General features: G+C 42.7%; 1 protein-coding gene across 3 annotated transcripts in view; it reads right to left on the bottom strand.

The window, feature by feature from the left end:
• Positions 1-6,941, bottom strand: part of LOC104254536 (solute carrier family 12 member 7) — a 68,424-nt gene extending 61,483 nt beyond the window's left edge. For 2 of the 3 annotated variants that reach the window (XM_059818654.1, XM_059818655.1), the window contains exon 1: positions 6,818-6,941. In XM_059818654.1, the coding sequence (XP_059674637.1) occupies positions 6,818-6,941 (124 nt within the window). Of the gene's footprint in view, positions 1-6,792 lie in introns of all 3 variants that reach the window. The other variant, XM_059818653.1, reaches the window with a different exon arrangement.
• Between the last annotated feature and the right edge of the window lie 12,235 nt (positions 6,942-19,176).

Below are 19,176 nucleotides of genomic sequence, written 5' to 3'. Positions count from 1 at the left end.
CATCAGGTCAGTTGCTGCCAGAAGGGGTGGTTTTCCGTGTTGGGGTGGAACAACACCGTTGTTCCGCAGTGAGCTGATTCAAGGAAAAAGCCTCTTAAAACAACTTCTTTGAAAAACAACTGTTTTTCTGTCATAGCTAGTTTCCTGCCGATTTGGCTCCCTAAAACAGTTCACAAGCAGTAGCACTGGAGAAAATAGAAATACTTTTTTTCCCCAGCAGCAGCTAATAAGATCCGCTATGCAGTAACAAACTGCATCCCTTACCAAAGGCAGCCTTTACAATGCTTACCTGTAAGCTTTTCACACAGTAACAGTCATCTTGAAGTTATAAGACAACAAAACCTTACAAGCAAAGTTCTGTTACAAAAACCAGTAAAAAACAGTTACACCAGAAGACATTTAATCATCATATTCTGATGGCTGCAAAAGTATTATCACCAAAAGAAAACTCGGCAATAAGAGATCAAAAAATATCAGTAATAAGATTTTCATTACAGGATCAGAGAAGTTAAAATTATGAGGGTTGATATTACTATATTTGATGTTACTTTCTCCTGGAATATTCTAGTTTAAAAGTTGTTTTATGACTAGAATTATTTACATTTAGCAATAAGTACAGTAAGAGAATGTTAGCATTTCGATTCACATGAAATTAACACAATGGAGTACAAATAATAACTTGCTGTTCATTTCAAGCATTAAGAGCTCCCCTTCACAAAAAACATCAAAACTGCAAGGGTCTAAAAGAAATGTTTAAACAGTTACAAAATGCTAAGTGACCCCTTACTCCACAGGGAAGTTATTTAGTTTATTACCCTTAACTCTGCCTCCTTTACTTGCCCCCATTTCCCTCTGAGCTCTCAATAGCTAACAGAAACACTTAAATTCACAATGATACACGTAGCTGTAAGAAACTGTGAAAGGATCAATTAGAGCACCTTGGCAGAGCTGGGCATACATCAGGAGTTGACCTGGACAGCCAACGCCCCTCAGAGCAAAGAAAATCCCTGCGTGTAACCCCCATGCCTGTGATCAAATGTCAGATACCCGCAACAGAAGTAGTATTTTCCATTCCAACGTTGCATTATACAAGATGGCATCGGGGTGCCGGGGGAGAACAACCAATGCGGCTTCTGGAAAGGGAGATTCTGTCTCACTTGCCTAAAAGAGTTCTTTGAAAGAATCAACAAGCACATGGATAATGGAAATCTCATTTATACAGTCTGCTAAGATCTCCAAAAGACTTCTGATTAAGTCCTTCTCTGAGCATACTTAAGGAAATAAAGCAGCCATAGAATAAAAGAGAAGACAGTAGATAAGCCATAGACAAATAACTGAGTAAGAAAATAGAAGACAAATATGGTCTACACTCAGAGAGGGAGACGGCCATTGAAATTCTGCTGGGACACATGCTGTTCCACACATTGATAAAAAACAGCAACAAAAATAAAAAATATGAGGTGACCAGAGATGTGGCAGTTTGAAACTATTTCGAGTTATTTAGGATCGTCAAGGCATAGGCCAGCTGTGGAGAGCTGCAGATGTCCAAGACTAAATGAATCTTAAACCAGCAGGCAAAATTCAATGTAGACATTTAAGAGTAGATACATACATACATGAAGGAAAACAATCCTAAACCAGCTGGGCTCCAACTGATCATTACCTCGCATGAATGAGATGCTTTGGTTATGACTGTTTCACAAAAACACCAGTTCAATAATCGCTTTTCAAATCACAGCCTGAACATCAGGAATGAAAAGGGAAAAAAGTCCGCATTAGACAAAGGTATAAAAAAAAAACCCCAAACACATCACTGTTTGTTCACAACTTGATTATCACACGCAATTCTGGAACTTCCCCCATTTCCAAATGAAGAGAAGTAGAAAAAGTTCAGAGAAAGACAGGAAGTAGAACAGTAAGTATGGAACAGCTGCCACGTAAAGAATGACTAAATAAGAGTCTTCAGTTTGGAAAAAAGGTGATAAGGTTAAGATGGGAGAAGGTTTATGAAAATCTTGAGTGATCTGGAGAGGGACCTGACAAGCATTAGCATGATTTGATGCCTTTAATCTGATGACTGGATCAGAAAACAAATAAACAAGAGGTAATTTGCCTTCGAGCAGCAGATCTTACTGCCACTGTTTCTGAGGTGCCAAAAATACATGTTAATTCCTGAATGTGTAAAAGAACAGAAGAGAAATTTGCTGAGTATATTTACAATACAAACAAATTTAGAGCTTTATCTAAAAATCTAAACTCATGAAAAAATAAGAAAGGCATCCAGGTTCATCGAAGGCCCATCTTTTTCTGGCCCACAAGTTGTTGGAGCCTGGAAGAGCATGTGGAAAACAGTACCATATTTGTCAACCCACGCTCCCCTGCATATCCCTAGACCTGAGCCTTTAGCCAGTACTGGAAACATCGTGCACGCTACTGACTAAGCACACAAACAAGGCAGAGAAGGATAACTAACCTGTGAAGATGAAAAAAAAAAGTGAAGACATCAGTTTGCATTTTTTCAGGGTACAGAAAACTGGACAAACTGCAATGGGATGAAGGGGAACATGTAATACCATATTTTTCTGTACAGTAAGTTCTGAACTACAGACTGGTTCTGTGTTTGAGCAGAAGCTGACTGAAAATATACTAGACATCTCAGTGAGATTAGCCTGTCTTCCCTCCATTGCATGTATATGCACCTCGAATCCTGTGTTCATTTTTGGGCCCCTCACTCCAAGAAGGACACTGAGGTGCTGGAGCGTGTCCAGAGAAGGGCGACAGAGCTGGTGAGGGGTCTGGAGCACAAGTCTGATGAGGAGCGGCTGAGGGAGCTGGGGTTGTTCAGTGTGGAGAAGAGGAGGCTGAGGGGAGACCTCATCGCTCTCTACAACTGCCTGAAAGGGGGTTGTAGTGAGGTGGGTGTTGGTCTCTTCTCCCAAGTGACAAGCGACAGGACAAGAGGAAACGGCCTCAAGTTGCACCAGGGGAGGTTTAGGCTGGATATTAGGAAAAATGTCTTCACTGAAAGAGTTGCCAGACACTGGTTGAGTCACCCTCCCGGGAGGTATTTAAAAGACGTCTGGATGAGGCGCTTAGGGACGTGGTTTAGTGGTGGACTTGGCAGGGTTAGGTTTGTGGTTGGACTTGATGATCTTAAAGGTCTTTTCTAACCTAAACGATTCTATGATTCTATACCTGCCTCAACTATTTCCTGGTTTTGCAGGAATTAGCATTTTACAGAAACTCACAGCATTCGTGCCTCATTAGTTATGTAATGACTTCTTGGTAGAAGGCCAGGTTTGTCATTGATATTCCTTGTATTTGAGGGTCTTCAATGTAAAGAGATTTTGTAGGAGTTATTTCTCACATGGGTTTCTAAATAAGACACTGCTGTGGCTAAGTAAATAATACTACGGGATACTAAAAATACTAGTTATGCTTTGAAACACCATTAGCAGCTCTGCACGTCGGAAACAGAGATTTGATCAACTTTACAAAGTTTTGACAGCTCTATCTAATAGACAGTCACTACCGGTATGTGTGAAGAGAACAAACAAAAAACCCAACACAAATCAAAGCCAGAACTTCTCATAAAACTTCACCCATTACTGCCTAGAACAGACTCCTGTTTGCTTCTCTTCTTCAACCAGTTACTATTTCCTGACTACCCTTCCCTTGTAGCGTATTACAAACACATTAAAAGACACAGGCACATATGCTTTCTGCTACTTCATGCATATTTGAGTCAGCAGGCTTCAACCCTCAATTATATTGTTCAATCCAAGCATTCATTTCCACTCTGCCTCCCTACTCTTCCCAAGTACTACTCTGGCCAGTGCTATAATCCAGCCAAATAGCCACTCACCCAAGTCTTCCCCTCCTTCACACATGCGAGGGCGTCACATCACCAGAAAATACAAGGCTATAGAGTTTCAGATGACTATGAAGGAGTGAAGAGCATACAGTAAGAACATACCGGCTTACTCCATTATCACACAGATGAGTTATCAGATAAGAATGTGTGAAAAGGGATAAATGCACAGAATAATTGGTACGTGCCTTGGTAGTAAGATACCAGAACTACTTTACTGATGATCTAGTGGCTAAACAGCATACAGCCTGCTCCCCTTAAAAAAAAAAGTTGTGTGTTGGGGGGTGTGTGTGTTGTTTCTTGTTTATTTGGGGGTTTTGTGGTTTTTTTTTTTTTTTAAAAAACAAGGTACTAGTGCAGTCAAGGAAATTCCAGAACAACTACTTGGTTTTTAAGCCAAACAATTCAATCAAAACTGATAAAATTCTAGATTCCTGAGCAATTGAAACAACTGAAACAAAATTATATGCTGAACTGTATAGGTTAAGGGTGAGCCAAAGAGGAAGTTCCCATTCTCTCTCTCAATTTTTTTTTTTTTTTAATTCCATCGCCACTCTCAGCTTTACCCCCCTCCCAGCTTGACACAACTCTAGCCATTCCCAAACTTTTTGCAGCACTCACTCACCTCAACTCCAAAACAGGGGAAGCATGTTTTTCGCTCTGCACGAGTTTAGTTTTCTGCCAGTTTAGCACATTGGACCAGCCCAGTGAAGTGTCTGATGAGCACCAAGGTCAAGTGCAGGAAAAAGAAGGGAACCCAGGGATGTGGAGGAGGGCAGGGAAGGAAATATTTTACTCCCTAGCCTTTTTCTCAAGGCTGGAGTGGGGAGAAAGGCAAGCACTCCTTCTCCGAGCAGCAGGCTTTTAGATGGGCTTAACTACAACAGCTTTTAGCTGTTCTAATATTTTAGAATTCTTTGAAGTTTTCAGAAGAATGAGTCAAGGAGAATTATTTGATTATACAGCATTAACTTAACAATTTTATGCATTACAGGTTTACATACCACAAACATCCATATAATACCAGAGGCAACATTAAGTATGTCGTTCACTTCCCAAACCTCTGTATCAGAGTACACCATTTACTCTCTTAATGAAGTCAGAGCTCTCTGACCCTATCTTGTTTACAAGTCAATGCCTTCCCTTTTCAGTGTTTTCCTCTCTACTCCCTATTTTACAGGCACTTTAACAGGAAAGCTCATCGATAAATTCATCTGCTCAAGTGATATAGATCCAGAACAGCAGATAATTTAAATACATTTTGCAAATTTAACTGCTAGTCCACACAAATTCTACTTAACTGCACAATGAATTAGTCTTTTTTTTCCCCTAGTCACAATGCTAAAGGTTAGAAATAAGTCACTACAAGAGTGCCAGTTCCACTCTTCCCCTCGCCCTCCCAAGATCTCTATAAGCCTTCCAGATGCTTCATATATATGCATGGTCTAACAACTCCTGTATGTATGTTCAGTATTTTGAGATACCATCCGACCAAACGCCACACTCCATGCCTTTCTGACTAACTCTTCTACCATAAGGAAAACTGCCCAAACGGATGAACGCTGTACGGCTGACATCCATCCCGTACAGGAAACAAACCGCCACGGTTTATACTATTTTGGTTTTTCTATTCCATTTAGTTTGGAAAAAAAAAAGTGGCGGTTATTAGAACACTTGCTCATTGCTTGAATATACCAAAGGAAACGCAGCTACACGTAGTATCTATCTTTTATGGGTAGGTAGGGGTTTGAGGGGGGAAAGCTCTGGGAGAAAACAACCCAACTTCGTCAGCTTGGTGTTTTACTGGATCATCTTCCGAAAGAATCTTTACGCAAGAAGAAATTAAAATAATGTAAATATATTAAGTTTGTCAAATATCTGTTTTCATCTCTTTACGTTCACATCCCACCGTATTAGCCTTATTTATCTGTGACCTATACCACAAAAAGAAGCAGCCGCCATTATGAGGAACTGCATTTTACAAAAACCCATCTTTTCACCCGTGATTGTCCAACATCTAAAAAAAAAACAACAAACCCAAAAAACCCAAAACATTGAGTAGTGATTGTAACACAGCATCCAAAATACTGTGCAAGACCCAACTAGCTCTCGCAGTGCTAGCAGTGATTCAAGCACCATACTTGGTAGCGCGGCTGCAACACGCTTGGGAAAGAGGAAGTGTTAAGGGCTTCTGAGCCAAAGAAGAAAGAGTTACTGCTTCCCACCCGAAGGCGAAGCCCTTCTTCCCCCACCGCGGCCTGCAGACCAGCACCCCGCCCGCTGCGGAAGAGGCTGCCCCGAGGAGACCCTCACTCGCGGTGCCCGAGCTCCACCCCAGCCCCGACTCCGCTGCCCCAGGCGGCTTCGGGGGCGAGGCCTAGCAGGAGGCGAGGCTCCCAGCGCCGCGCCACCAGGTAGCAAACACCTCCTTAACCCCCGGGAGGGTGGCTGGGCGAAGAGCCGGAGCGGGCCGGGCTACGACCGCGCTCTTCTCCGCGGTCTGCATCTTCCCTCCGCCCCTCCCTCCGGCAGGACCGGGCTTTTAAACAGCGCCTTCACGCCCGCCTGGGGAACCGCCGCCGGCGCTGGTTACTCCCGCAGCCCCCCGCAAGCGGGAGGCGCCCAGAGCGCCCCGGGCGGGCGCCGCGCCCGGCCCCGGGCTGCTCCGCTGCCGCCCGGGCGCACTTCCTCCTCCCGGCCAGCGGCCACGGCTTACGGAAACAAAGGGAAAGAAGCTCGCAGCCACCCCGGGCGCCGGACCTTCGCCCTCTCCCGAGGCGCGCTCCTCCACCTGGGCAGGTAGCCCCGGCACCGCCCGCTGCGGAGAGGCGACGCGGCCCCCTCCGCGGGCTACGGGGGCCCTCCGGCGGGCAGCCCCGCTCCCAGAGCGCCGGCGCTGCCCTCAGGCGGTGCCCCCCGACACCTCCCCGCTCCCCCCTCTCTCACCGGAGCCCCGGTCCCTCTCCTCGTCGTCGTCTTCTCCCTCCTCCTGCCGCTGCCCATCCCGCTCCGCCGGCTCCCGCTCCTCGCCCTGCGCCTCCACCGGCACCACCGTGAAGCTGGTCGGCATGGCGCAGGCGGCCCCGGGCCCCGCTGGCGCCTCCTCCCCGGGCAGCGGGCAGGGTGAGCCCGGCGCTGCCGCCTCCCTCACGTGAGAGCCGTTTCCTCAGGCAGCAGGGGGCGGTGGCGCCGGGCCGGCCCCCGCCCCCTCCCCGCCTGACTGGCGGCGCCGCGGCGGGAGGGAGGGAGAGGGGCCGGGGCCGGGCGGCGGCCTGCGCGGGGCCGGGAGGCTGAGGGCGAGGGCGAGGGAGGGGTGCTGCGACCAGCCACGAGTTACACAGGGGCAACCTCCCAGCTCGGGAGCGCGGCAGGTCGGTGGGAGGTTCTGCCCTCCCGCGGAGGGGGAGAGGGTGAGGAGCGCCGGGGCCTTGGCGGGGAGAAGCGCCCGCCGTCAGCCGGGCTGGTGCCACCGGGGAGGCCGCCCCAGAGGGGTGTGTGCCTGCGCCTGAGTGCGTGAGAGCCGCCCTGGGTTGTTTTACTGGCTTTCAGCTGTGGCTGTCGGGCACCAAAAAAAAATAAAAATGCTTCCTTTTTCTCTCAGACCTCGCCTTGCAGATACCCTCGCAGCACCAGGGCCGCCAGGCTGCTGCTCCTCAGATCCCAGCCGACGGAAACTGTCTTCCGAAGGAAACCGGAGCCAGAGCGCAGGGCCCTGATCCTCCAGGTCTCTGAAGGGATGGCAGCATCCAGAAGGCCCGAGCAGGAGCTTTGTGGGTCGCCTTTTGGATAGGTGGAGGAGAAAGTCCAGTGTGTGCCTTGGGACTATCAGGAGGTGAAGATGGTTCCCAGAAACCTGCTCTCCTACACAGCAGCCTCGTGGGTTGGAGGGGACAGCTGAAGGCACCGTGATTCAGGCTGGAGTCAGCATGTAAGCTCTGACCTGAAGTGAAGCAGATTCAATGAATCAGTGGATGGGCAGTGTATCAAATTAAATATTAATGACGTACCGCTAGTGATGAGCTGTAGCTCTTGGTTACCTTAAACTTCCTTCCCAGAGGAGGTTGTAGCATCTTCACTCCAAAAATAGGGAAAACAGACTTGGAAGCCAAGGGCCTTTTTCTTGCCTCCCACTATTCTACCTTCCCAACAAAGTGCTAGAATAGAGCAGAAGGACTCTATTCATGTCAGTCCGTATCTGTGCCTTTTGGAAGGGGACTGTGGTGGGTTTGTGGGTCCCATACCTCAGTGGGATGGAAGATGGCTATCTAACACTACAGTCTGTCCCACAGGCCTTTAAAGAAGGGGGTAGGGAAAGTGATTCTGGCCATCATAAGGTGGCAGTGAGGTGGAGGAGGTAGGGCAGCAAGAATAGGAGAGGGAGAGAGGCATGGTGAAATTCTGATCTCTAGTATGGGCTTCCAGTTCCACCCCTATTCAAAACACGGTGTAACTACAGTAACGGGAACGGTGGCTGCATGAAAAAGGAGTTTGTGTGTTGGCGATGTGCCTCCTCATCCTCCCCCTGCCTTTTTCCAAGCTCAAGAAAGCAACTGGAATGGTATCTTTTGCTAGCGATAGCAGATTTCCAATATGTTATTGATGTTACCTGCAGAGGCAAGGATATTCTGGGGTACTTTTAATGTTAAAGCTCACTTTGTCATGGTACAGATTATTATCAAAATTAATGGTACTAAGGAACTAGATACAATGATAAATTAGAATAGTGAATGTAATTCTAAAACATACACAAAAAATAACAATTCCCTCTTCAAAACAAGGACTGAACAGCATGCAGTGTATAAGGCATGGGATCACATATGAGCATCGAGAAGAAAATTTTAAATAGCTGATAATTTTTTAAGTACCGTCCATCTGGTGCCTTGCAAAGTCTTTTGAAAGAAACTCGTGTACGATAAAGATGAAAACTGTATCGTACAGTATCATACTACATACACAAAAGGTTGAGTGGGGAGAAATTAGGACTACAGCCTTCAATTTTACTTCAACCTGATAACAAATTTTTTGTCTAAAATAGCTAAGCCAAAGAAAGAGAAGCTTTGGACCAAACAACTTTTGAGTGAACAGAGGCAGCACTTCCAACTCTCTTCTCTGTCCTCTGTTGTAACCATGAAGAGCCATCTGATGAAAAACAGGTGCAGTTCTGTGGAGCAAGGATGGTAAGTTCATACAGGGTTGTGGGGTGTCCCCCATTACAGGGACGCCCTGTAATCTGAGAGCTGTGATTTGTGAGCCTCTTAAAAGTTTTTGCACAATGAGGACCTGGGACTGGGAAAAGTAACTCGCTTCCTACGTTGATGTATTATCATTTCCCTTCAAATAGCATGAGATAAGCAGTGTTGTGATACATGCCAGGTTTAGCAACAGACTACTCTGATGGTACCCTTCTAGGAGTAAGAAATAAAAAAAGAACAAAAGTGGAATAAGGTTAAGACATTATATAGAACTGTGTCTAAAAAGCGCAATGCTGGAATCATAATATTACATAAGCATTTTGCTAAAAAAAAAAAAAAAGAAAAAGCTTTTCATTTGTAACGTTCACTGAAAGCACAGAGCTCTGGACCATTGCCATGTTTCTCTTTGGCAAGATAGGAATGCAGCAGGTACACCACCAATTCAACCAGATATATCCAGATGGACCTTTAGAAGGCATTCCTCTTAACAAAAATGAATTTGGGGAGTGAATATTCTACTGAGGGCTCAACATCCCCCCCCCAAAAAACCCCCACAAACCAGGACACAAGAAATGTGAAAGTATAATGAAGCCAGTTTACATACTGAGAATAGAAAAAGGATTAAATTAATGCTAATGATGAATATGTTATGATTTAAAACAAGATATCTGCCTAAGGAAATTAATGAAAACCCTACAGTTATTATCACAGGAAAAAAGTAAAAGGAAAAAAAAATGCTTAATACATCCAGATCACAGTCTATGTGACTGACAATAAAAATCTTACTAAAATTACACATTTTCAAGTCATCAGGACTAATGCAGTTTATGTACATGAAACTGAAAATAAGCTAGCCAGTGACTTCTCGGACTCAGGAATGTTAAATTTTTAGAAATCTTGAAAAATTGGGAAAATTCCAAAAGAGTAAATGACTGTCCTCACCAATATTGAGTCATCAATACCTAAAAAGAGTGACTCAGGAAAGTTGAGCTAACTGTCTCAATGATAATTTTGTTTTGAGGAAAGATGATCGTGATATATAAATTTTGGGGGACAAGATAACATGTCTGAACAGTTAAAGTTGCTCTAGTGTCACAGCCCACATGAAAATAGCCAAGGCATTTGATTTGGTACCGGCTGAAATTTGGTTGGAAATTTCTATGGAATTAACTCCATATACCTTCCGTATATTTCAGAACCACTTCCTGACAGATCTCAAGGTGTTAGCAGAGGCAGAAAGATAACAAAACCTAAGACAGGGAGCAAGGAAGATTAGGATTTGCTCGGACACTTTTTTCATCAGCCATTTAGATTTTCTAGTAAAGTCTGTCGGTGACAATGATTGCAATAGTAAGTAACGGGGGGAAATGTTTGTAATCTGAATAAAACCGATAAAGGCGTTATAATGCAGCCACAAATACATCCGAGGATCAGGACTGCAGGAAGTGAACGTTTATCTTGGGAAGCGATAACTCCAAAAAGGATACAGCATAACCCAAGTTGAGTGTGACACCTTCCCTGTCTGACCTTTGCCAGACCTTCCTGACTGTTCAAATATTTGTCTCATACTCTGACCAAAATGCAAGCCACCTGCACTGTGCTTTTTATTTCCTGGGTACAAACAAGTGTTTCCCAGAGTCCCATGCACCCTGCCAGGTGGTACTGCTCTGAGACTTAGTTTGTTGACTACTTGTCTCTCCTCAAAGAGAGGCGAGGGGCATCACAACCTGCCATCACCTGATTCCTTACGGTCTGTTACCACTGTCATCTACAACACAGTTCAGGTTAGCACATCGCAATGGACTTGTAACTTTGTGAGAGCTAGAGAGTTTCCATTGCCCAGGTGCTTGTGCCTAGGGCATTTCTTCAGAGATGCTGCAGTAGCTTATCATATCTATGGGATCATTAAGACACACCTGAAGCAAAGTGTGAGATTGGTGTCTATCTTGCATTCAGAGCACATGAAAATGGAAGGCTATGAAAACCTGATGAAATCAGTCATTGCCAACATAGTCAATGCAAGTAGTGAACTGGCACTTTTTAGGCAGGCTGAACAATACCACAGTGATGTAATCACACTGTTCTTGTGGATATGGAATACCCAGCAGCAGCTCCAGAAATCCTGTATGACCTCTCTGTTACGAAAGAAGTTGGCGACAGTGTTCCAGGGTCAGAGCATGCTGATAGAAGAGCACAAACTGGTATGAAGGTGAAACGCTACTGAAATAGGGCATCTGGCAGCATGGCTGATTCCTCATTCTTTCTAAATAACAAAATCATTGGTAGAGAACATTCTGCAAGATCCTTTCCTGGAATGATTTAGGAAGCTGTATCCACCACACTATGAAGCATGTTAGGATACCATCACAAAAAACTGGGTGTTTTTTATTGAACTGGGTATAATTATTGAACAGTATTTGCAAAACTGGTGGCAAGTATTTTTACTTACAAAAGGCTCAGAAAACAACTGGATTCAACAACTGTTCCTCCATTCAGAAGGTATATGAATCTTAGCTGACCGAAGGCTGGGGAAATTAGGGCTGTCACACATGGTTACAATGCCAGCATGCTTACTGAGTAATGATATTCCAGGGCATGTGCTGATATCGCAACACAAGTTTCTAACAAGACTGATATTTGCTTTGTAATCCTTTAAAGAGCCTCTTTGCATTAAATGCACATACATGCCTTGATTCTACTTGAGTTGTTAGCAAAGCAATGCTCATGAGCAGACTTTGCATGACATAATTTTATCTTTTCAGTAAACTCCTGTGGCTTCTGTAATAAGACCAAAACTCAAGAGTTTTGTTGGCTTGATAAAGCTTTCCATGGCTGAGCTTTGTAGAAATCCTCAAACTGAGTTGGGCTGCTTTATCCTGTCGTTAGTTTACATGGTGCATGGTGCATCGATGCCTTCTCAGACAGTTAAGCTCCTACAGCCATTCATGTGGAAAGGTATAATTTGTTGGGTTTGTTTGGTTTTGTTTAATTTCAGAAATGAAAGGCACAAAACTATGGGTTTGCCTCTTTTAGCTTGTTTGGCAGGCCACTTTGATATGTTTGCAAGCAGCTACAGATAGAGTGTTTTTGAGACAATGCCAAAATTCCTAATGGAAAGTTGGTTTTCTTTGTCCTCTGCATTAAATATTGATCCATCCACATAGGGCTTGTTCTTTCAAGAGACAGCAGTTCAATTCATTATAGCACTAGGGTGATTTTGTTCCTCGTCCACTTGATGTAGTGTTTCACGTAAACCTTGAGCTGAGAGATTGTGGTGTGGAAAAGATGCCAAAACTGTGGAGATGCACCCTTAGAATATGCGTAGTAGATTTTTCTGACTGCACAGTCTGGGCCAGCTGGAGTTAGTTTTGTTAGTTACAGAAGTGGTGAAATAAACTACTCTTACTGACTTAAAAAAACTGCAGTGCAAACCTCTGCAGGATGAGGGTAGGAACACCGATGTGTTTGCTTAGTACACTGGTATAGCTTTCACATCCACCTGTTCTTTATCATTGCTAAACCCCAGCACTGGGGTAGGGAAAACTTCGCTCATCGTGGAAGCATTTAAAGCAATTGTGCCTCATGAACTCATCCTCTGCCAAAATGAATAGTCTCTCCGCCCTCTCAATGGCATCTGCTAGCAGACACAGTGATACTGACTTGCCACATTAGCATTGCAGGTTAATCATTGCCAAGGTTTAAATGAATTGTGAAACAAGTTTCGTAATGCCCAGTAAGCGAGGAGAACATAGAAGCGTAGTAGAAAAATGTCAAGAGTTCTTCAAAGAGCAATACGTCGTCAAATGAATGGCAGGTAAAAACATTAAGATAATAAAATAGAATTTAGTATTACCTTTGCTTTAACTGTGTTTTATTATTCTGCTGACATGAAGTACTGGGCAGAAAAAAACCCTGCATAATCCAATTGCATTGCTTTTCTTCTGAAGAGAAACTATGCTCAACGCAAGGCTGGGAGTCCCTTCTGCCCAGGGAGAACCCCTCAACACTGAGCAGCAGCACTGTCTGCTTCCCCGATATGCGCTGCTTCGGAAGAGTGAGTTCTCTGCTGACAGTCCTATGGTTTCCATACAAAGGGTAGGGAGTAGCTTCTTGCATACTCATTAAGGTTATTATTTTGGGATATGGGAAGAGCACAGTTGAATCCCCTCAGGCAAGAAATGTTTAGAATCCACCTGGAGGAATACTCTAAATAACAGGTTATTATGGTAAAAGTAGGCACTTCTCCTGTTTTTAATTAACTAACTTTTGACTGTTATACACCATATTCTTCAATGTGTCTGTCAACTTTCAATGGATAAGGCCCCTCAGAGGACATGGGCAAACTTCGGTGTTTCTCTGCTTTGTCTGAATTGCAGAGAAGCTATGCAAACAGGCTGATTCTTCATGTGTGACGGCGCTCAAATACCAGCATTAAGGAAATTTTGCAAATTGAAAATCCGATATTGATTGAATCAGGCAAGGCACTTACAGCGTTAGCAGGGAAGTATGTCTTCTCTATTGCCATCTTGGACACAGGCACCTGAATTCCTCCCATGTGTTGTATTAAATGCCAAGGAACATGGCCTTAATGTAGTTCATTTTTGTTTATAATTGGGTCTTTAAAAGATTGGAGCGTTTGTCAGAATCAGCTGGTGGCAATTTTCCATCTCCCTTCATAAATTATGCCAATTTACTTTTTTAAAAAAAATAATATCAAGGATTCATCTTAGTTGAACATTACTTTATCTTGTAACTTGTCCATCACTATCAACTGAGAATATTTCATCTATATAGAGACTTCACAGGTGTGGTTAGGAGTGACACTGTAAATCTATCCGGTTTACATCTTCTATAGATGATAATGACTAGAGGATTAAAAAAAAAAAAAAAAAATTGCTTCCAAAATGCTGAAATTAAAACCCCCAGATGTTAGTTATAGTTTCTCTTTCTTCCTTTTAATTTTCCTATGCTTCTCTGCTCACATCTGTGATAAAGTCAAGCTGAAGACACACACAAACATAACTATAAATACATCTCTCTGCTTATAAGGAGATTCTGCTGGGTCCACCCTTTTGTATTCCAACTAGAGGCAGAGTTTCCTAACATTTTTTCTCAGGTGCTGCCTTTCTTTCCATTATTGGAGGGTTGTAAAACGAAGATGGAATCAAAAGTGCTATGAACTGTATTAACAAACTGCCTAATTATTTCTCAATAAAGAGAGCAAATATCTTTTGTGTGTCAGGAAACCTAGCCATCTTCATGAGCTTGCAAACTGATAGAAAACTGCTCATCTAAATGAGGCCATTCTATAACCTATTGCAATGGCTACCATTACAGCTTCAAATTTTATTATTGACAAAAATCATAATAGGTCTTGTCATGCTGAAATACTCATTAACATAATTTTATTCCCTTTGTATAATTGTGTTCAACTAAATAAATGTAAAAACTCATATCTGTATTAGATCTACTGTTTTTTAAAAATAATGATTTTCACAATAGTCGAGAATACGTAGTCTCTTTGGATCATTTCTTTTTTTTGTATCGTGACTCAGTGACCCCGTATTGTTGTACAGTATCATCCAGTGGAGCACAGTTGGACACTGGCTATCAGAATAGCCTGAGGAAGTAAAACATGATTAAACAGCACCTTTCCAACCAAGAACCAAATGGAATTTTTCACCCAAGTTCGAAGCAGGGAGGCAACTGGTGCTGAAATGACATCTTTTGGTGACCAAAGAGCATGGAAACAAGAGCCAGGTTTTAGAAGATTTTTTTTTTTTTAAATTTAACTGTAATTCAGTGACAAACACGGCTGTGGTGGATTCCAGGAAAACAGGCTAGGTTTTGCCTGCTATATGGACTTTGATCACACTTATCTAGAGACTGCGTGCTGCAAGCTAACTGACTAAGAGATGCTAGCTGATTTTTGCAAAACTGTCTACATCTCTACAACAACCTGTTCTCACAGCTTTTCTTTAGAGATAAGCTCTCAACACCAGCCAGTTTTGCCTTACAGGAATAAATGCCTATGCTCTAATGCAACGGCAAGCCCTCACTTGAGTTGCACCATCATTTAGGACATTACACCTTGAACTGTTTTCAAAATGGAAGTTCAGGAAACTGTACGAAAGGGCTGAGCACAGCCCTGTAACTCTTCATGAAATATCACCTGGTTTGCAGCAAAGAAGATGGCCTTGGCCAAGGAAATGATCACAGAATTACACAGAATCATTAAGGTTGGAAAAGACCTGTAACATCATCAAGTCCAACCATTAACCCAACACCACCATGCCCACTAAACCATGTCCTGAAGTGCCACATCTATGATGCTTCATTTTGAACTTTCAAGTTTTCCACCTTTTTTAAGTTTTGAACTTCTACAGTGTAAACAGAAGGGCATTGTTTTCCCTAGCTAGACAGCTCACGTGGCAGTGGTTTTCTGAAGTCAGACTGAGTAAGCCGTGGATATGGAGAGTCTGGTCCCTCGGCGCATACAGCCAGGAGCGTTCCACATCATTAGTTCTCAACTGGGAACTAAAATGCTCATGTTTTTATCTTCTTTTTTTTTTTTAATGTAGCTGAGTAGAAAGCAACTATTATTGTGGCTGGTAATTTTCTCCTACACAGAGGTTAGAGTGTTCTCCACCTTCTCCACTACTCCTAAGAGTGTGCTACAATGAAACTAATAAATTACATTATTTTTGTGTCTTTACTTGGTGGTGATATCTTAAAAATAATGGAAGGGAAAAATGTATAGTTTTCTGTAGCTTATTGTTTTTAGTCTGAAAGTCTTAGCAAATGTGGATTCCCAGAAGAGCTTCTCAGAACTGACACTGATAGAAAAGATAGATGATACTACTATATTGATACATCTGAGCTGCCAAGGTATATTATCATTGATTTCAGCAATGACACATTCAGTGCCTTATTAAATGTTTCAACAGAATAAATCAATGAATGTTAACAGAAGGAGTAGGACTACAGAGAAAGGGTGAAGAAAAGAGAGTATAAAATTAGTACACTTTTTGTTTAAAATATCACTGAAGAGCTGTAAGGAATATGGAACTGGAAATAAATCAACCAAAGCTGATAGAAGTGAAATCAGCTGTAATTTAAAGAGCAAAATTATGAGGAAGTCATATATGCTGCCCACCAACTTGCTCCTAGAAACAGGATTCAATTAAGGCCAGTGTGCAAAATGGACAATGCTAGCAAAGGACTTACTTAAGCATTGACAAGAAAATAGTCTACTAGCAGTAAAAGGAAGCCCAACCAACGGTCAGTACAGGAAATTCAGTATTCAATACTTGTGTACTTCATCTTTTATTTGAAATGAAAGGGTCTGCTAATGCCTGGCAAAATTAAACACCTATGGCAACTTTGGCCAGAATTAGGAAAGAACAGACTACAGAATACTTGCATCAACTGAATGTTTTTGAATCCATGGCACCTAATGAAATTATCCTTATTGTGTTAAGTAACTATATAAAAAAATCTTAAAGTTATTAGTGGACACCCATATTTTTTGCATCTATTAAGACTGGGACCATACTATCACCACATGGGCAGCCTTGCTTTGTCTCTCGAATCCCTCAGTATCTTTCTTCATCCAGTCTGATGTCTTTCTTTCCAGTAAAGGCAGGTGTTATGATCAAGCTGCCATCTCTTATGCAACTCTACTGTCCTTACATTTTGAGAAAAAACAGATGAAAACTGTCATTCTGTCACCAAGGCAAAGGGGTTTCTTTTGGAACTCATTCACTACTTCCCATCAGCAGGCAGGTGTTCAGCCATCCCCAGGAAAGCAGGGCTCCATCACGTTAACGGTTCCTTGGGAACGCAAACGCCATTAACTCCAAACGTCCTCCCCTTCCTCCCTCTTCCCCCAGCTTTTATTGCTGAGCGTGACATCATATGGTCTGGAATATCCCTTTGGTCAGTTGGGGTCAGCTGTCCCCACTGTGTCCCCTCCCAACTTCTTGTGCACCCCCAGCCTACTCGCTGGTGGGGTGGTGTGAGGAGCAGAAAAGGCCTTGATGCTGTGTAAGCACTGCTCAGCAGTAACAAAAACATCCCTGTGTTATATCAACACTGATTTCATCAGAAAATGTGATCAGCAGAAGTGCGATCTGCTTCCTGTCACACACTAAAGCAAACATTTGTTTGCCAGGACTGTAAAAAAAAAGTCAGTCAGTCAGTCATCAAAAAGTAAAGGCATTCCAATGAGTAGAATGAGTAACAAGGAAAATTCCTCAGACGAGCGCAGTCATTTAGAGGAAGAGTTACATGAAGCTGTGGTGAGGCTTAAAAATAAGTTTTTCATGTGGCAATAACGGCGTGTGGCAGAAGACAAAGCACTGTTGGAACTGGAATTCAAAATGCAGGAATTAAGGCCTGCATATTTAAACGAGCGCAGAAAAGACTCACAAAAGTGTTTGTTCCAGGAAATGAAGAAAATGGCTCAGAGTAAAACGGTTAGGCTATTTTCTATTAATAAGAGCATAACATGACCAGGTTTCAGTATGAGACTAGTTTTGCAGATAGATAATACAGGGTACTAAAGAGAATTAATCTAGTAGAAAATCACTGACTGGATGCCAAAACCAGATAAGGAGCTATTGGCTCAATCCTGGGAGAAATTAAGGGCTTCTGAAGTACATCAGTCTGGGCAAAATCCACTAACTTCCCTGTAAGCTTAAACTTCATGGATTTAAAAATCTGTACAGCCATCCCTATTCCTACTACTTTTCCTTTTCTTTGAAGTCTGCAGCCATTTTTGCACATAACAAGAAGCTATCGTCTTGATTTATGCTTCCATCTACCTAGTGATCTTTTTTTGTTTGTTTGTTTTATTTGGGAATAGTTTATTTACTAATTATTTTAAAACATCTGGAACCAGATTCATTTTACATAAACTGGAGGGATGCAGGGGGAGTGTGGCGAAAGGGACTTTAGATTTTATTTTTTCTAATCTAATATATATGCTATCTCAGTCAGGTCTTACCGGTGGAGATACAGCCTACACTGGCAAAAGAATACTTTGGCTGGCAATCGCTTAGGACAGCATCCTAAATAGAGCAAGTCATACTTGTGGCAGGGGGAATCACATCTCTGACAAATGGTGTCAAAAATTGAAAGGTATAGATAACGTAGTTGAAACTTTAATGTTAAAATCTTTAAATTCTGTAGTGATGTACAGTGTTCTTGTAAAGAGCGCTTCCCACTATTTCAGCTCATCGCTCTGCTACATACAAAACATATACCTGGAAAGAATAAACGTCTTAAGTCAGTCCCACTCTAGAGATTCTGTTGCCTGTAAGAATAGAGTTTTGCTTTTAATATTAAGGGCTTAAATAAATAAAATTACTGTTTTTTTAGGATTTGTTACCTGAAATATGTATATAGTTTATAAAGTGTGTGTATACTGTATAAAGTGTGTATATATACATATATACACATATATGTGTGTATATATATACAACCTGATATATGAGTCTCGTTATAATTCCTATAGGATTAGAACAAGAAGACCGAATACCTCCTTAGCCAGAGTTGATTGTTCATCCTGTCAAAGCCAGGAAAATAGGCAGCAGCAAGTCATATCAGAGAAGGGAGTCAGAAGTTGCTCAATTAGCTCAGAAACGGCTGCAAGGTCCCCCTTTAAACACAGACTCTGTGAGGAAGAGCTGTCCTCACAATTGGGCAAGAGAAAAATGGAACATAGGTGGAATAAACTGCCCATGAGAAAGATTACATAGGAAGAGACTGGGAGGAACCGATTGTCACGATTGTGTACAATGTGTTTGGGCTTGAATGGACAGCAATGTGTGACTGCCTGTCTAGCTGAGAGAATGGGAAATCTGGAAAAGCCAGGGAACAGATGGAGTCTTGATCTGAGTGAGGGAAGGGAAGAGAGGGAGAAGAGTTGCAGCTGTGACTATCGCATGGTCCCTCCGGAGTTCAGTGCAGGGTTACACCTATGCCCTTCCTCTGGTATTCCTGAAACATGTAGATTCCACCACTTTTTTGCTAGGCTAAAAGCTCTTTTTCAGCGATCCTCAATGTCATTTGACCCTTAGTCACAGCTCAAGCTCTGGAACTTGTTCCTTT

Source organism: Gavia stellata, chromosome 6, assembly GCF_030936135.1.
Source record: "Gavia stellata isolate bGavSte3 chromosome 6, bGavSte3.hap2, whole genome shotgun sequence".
Lineage (NCBI taxonomy): Eukaryota > Metazoa > Chordata > Aves > Gaviiformes > Gaviidae > Gavia > Gavia stellata.
This window is presented reverse-complemented; position numbering and strand designations above follow the sequence as displayed.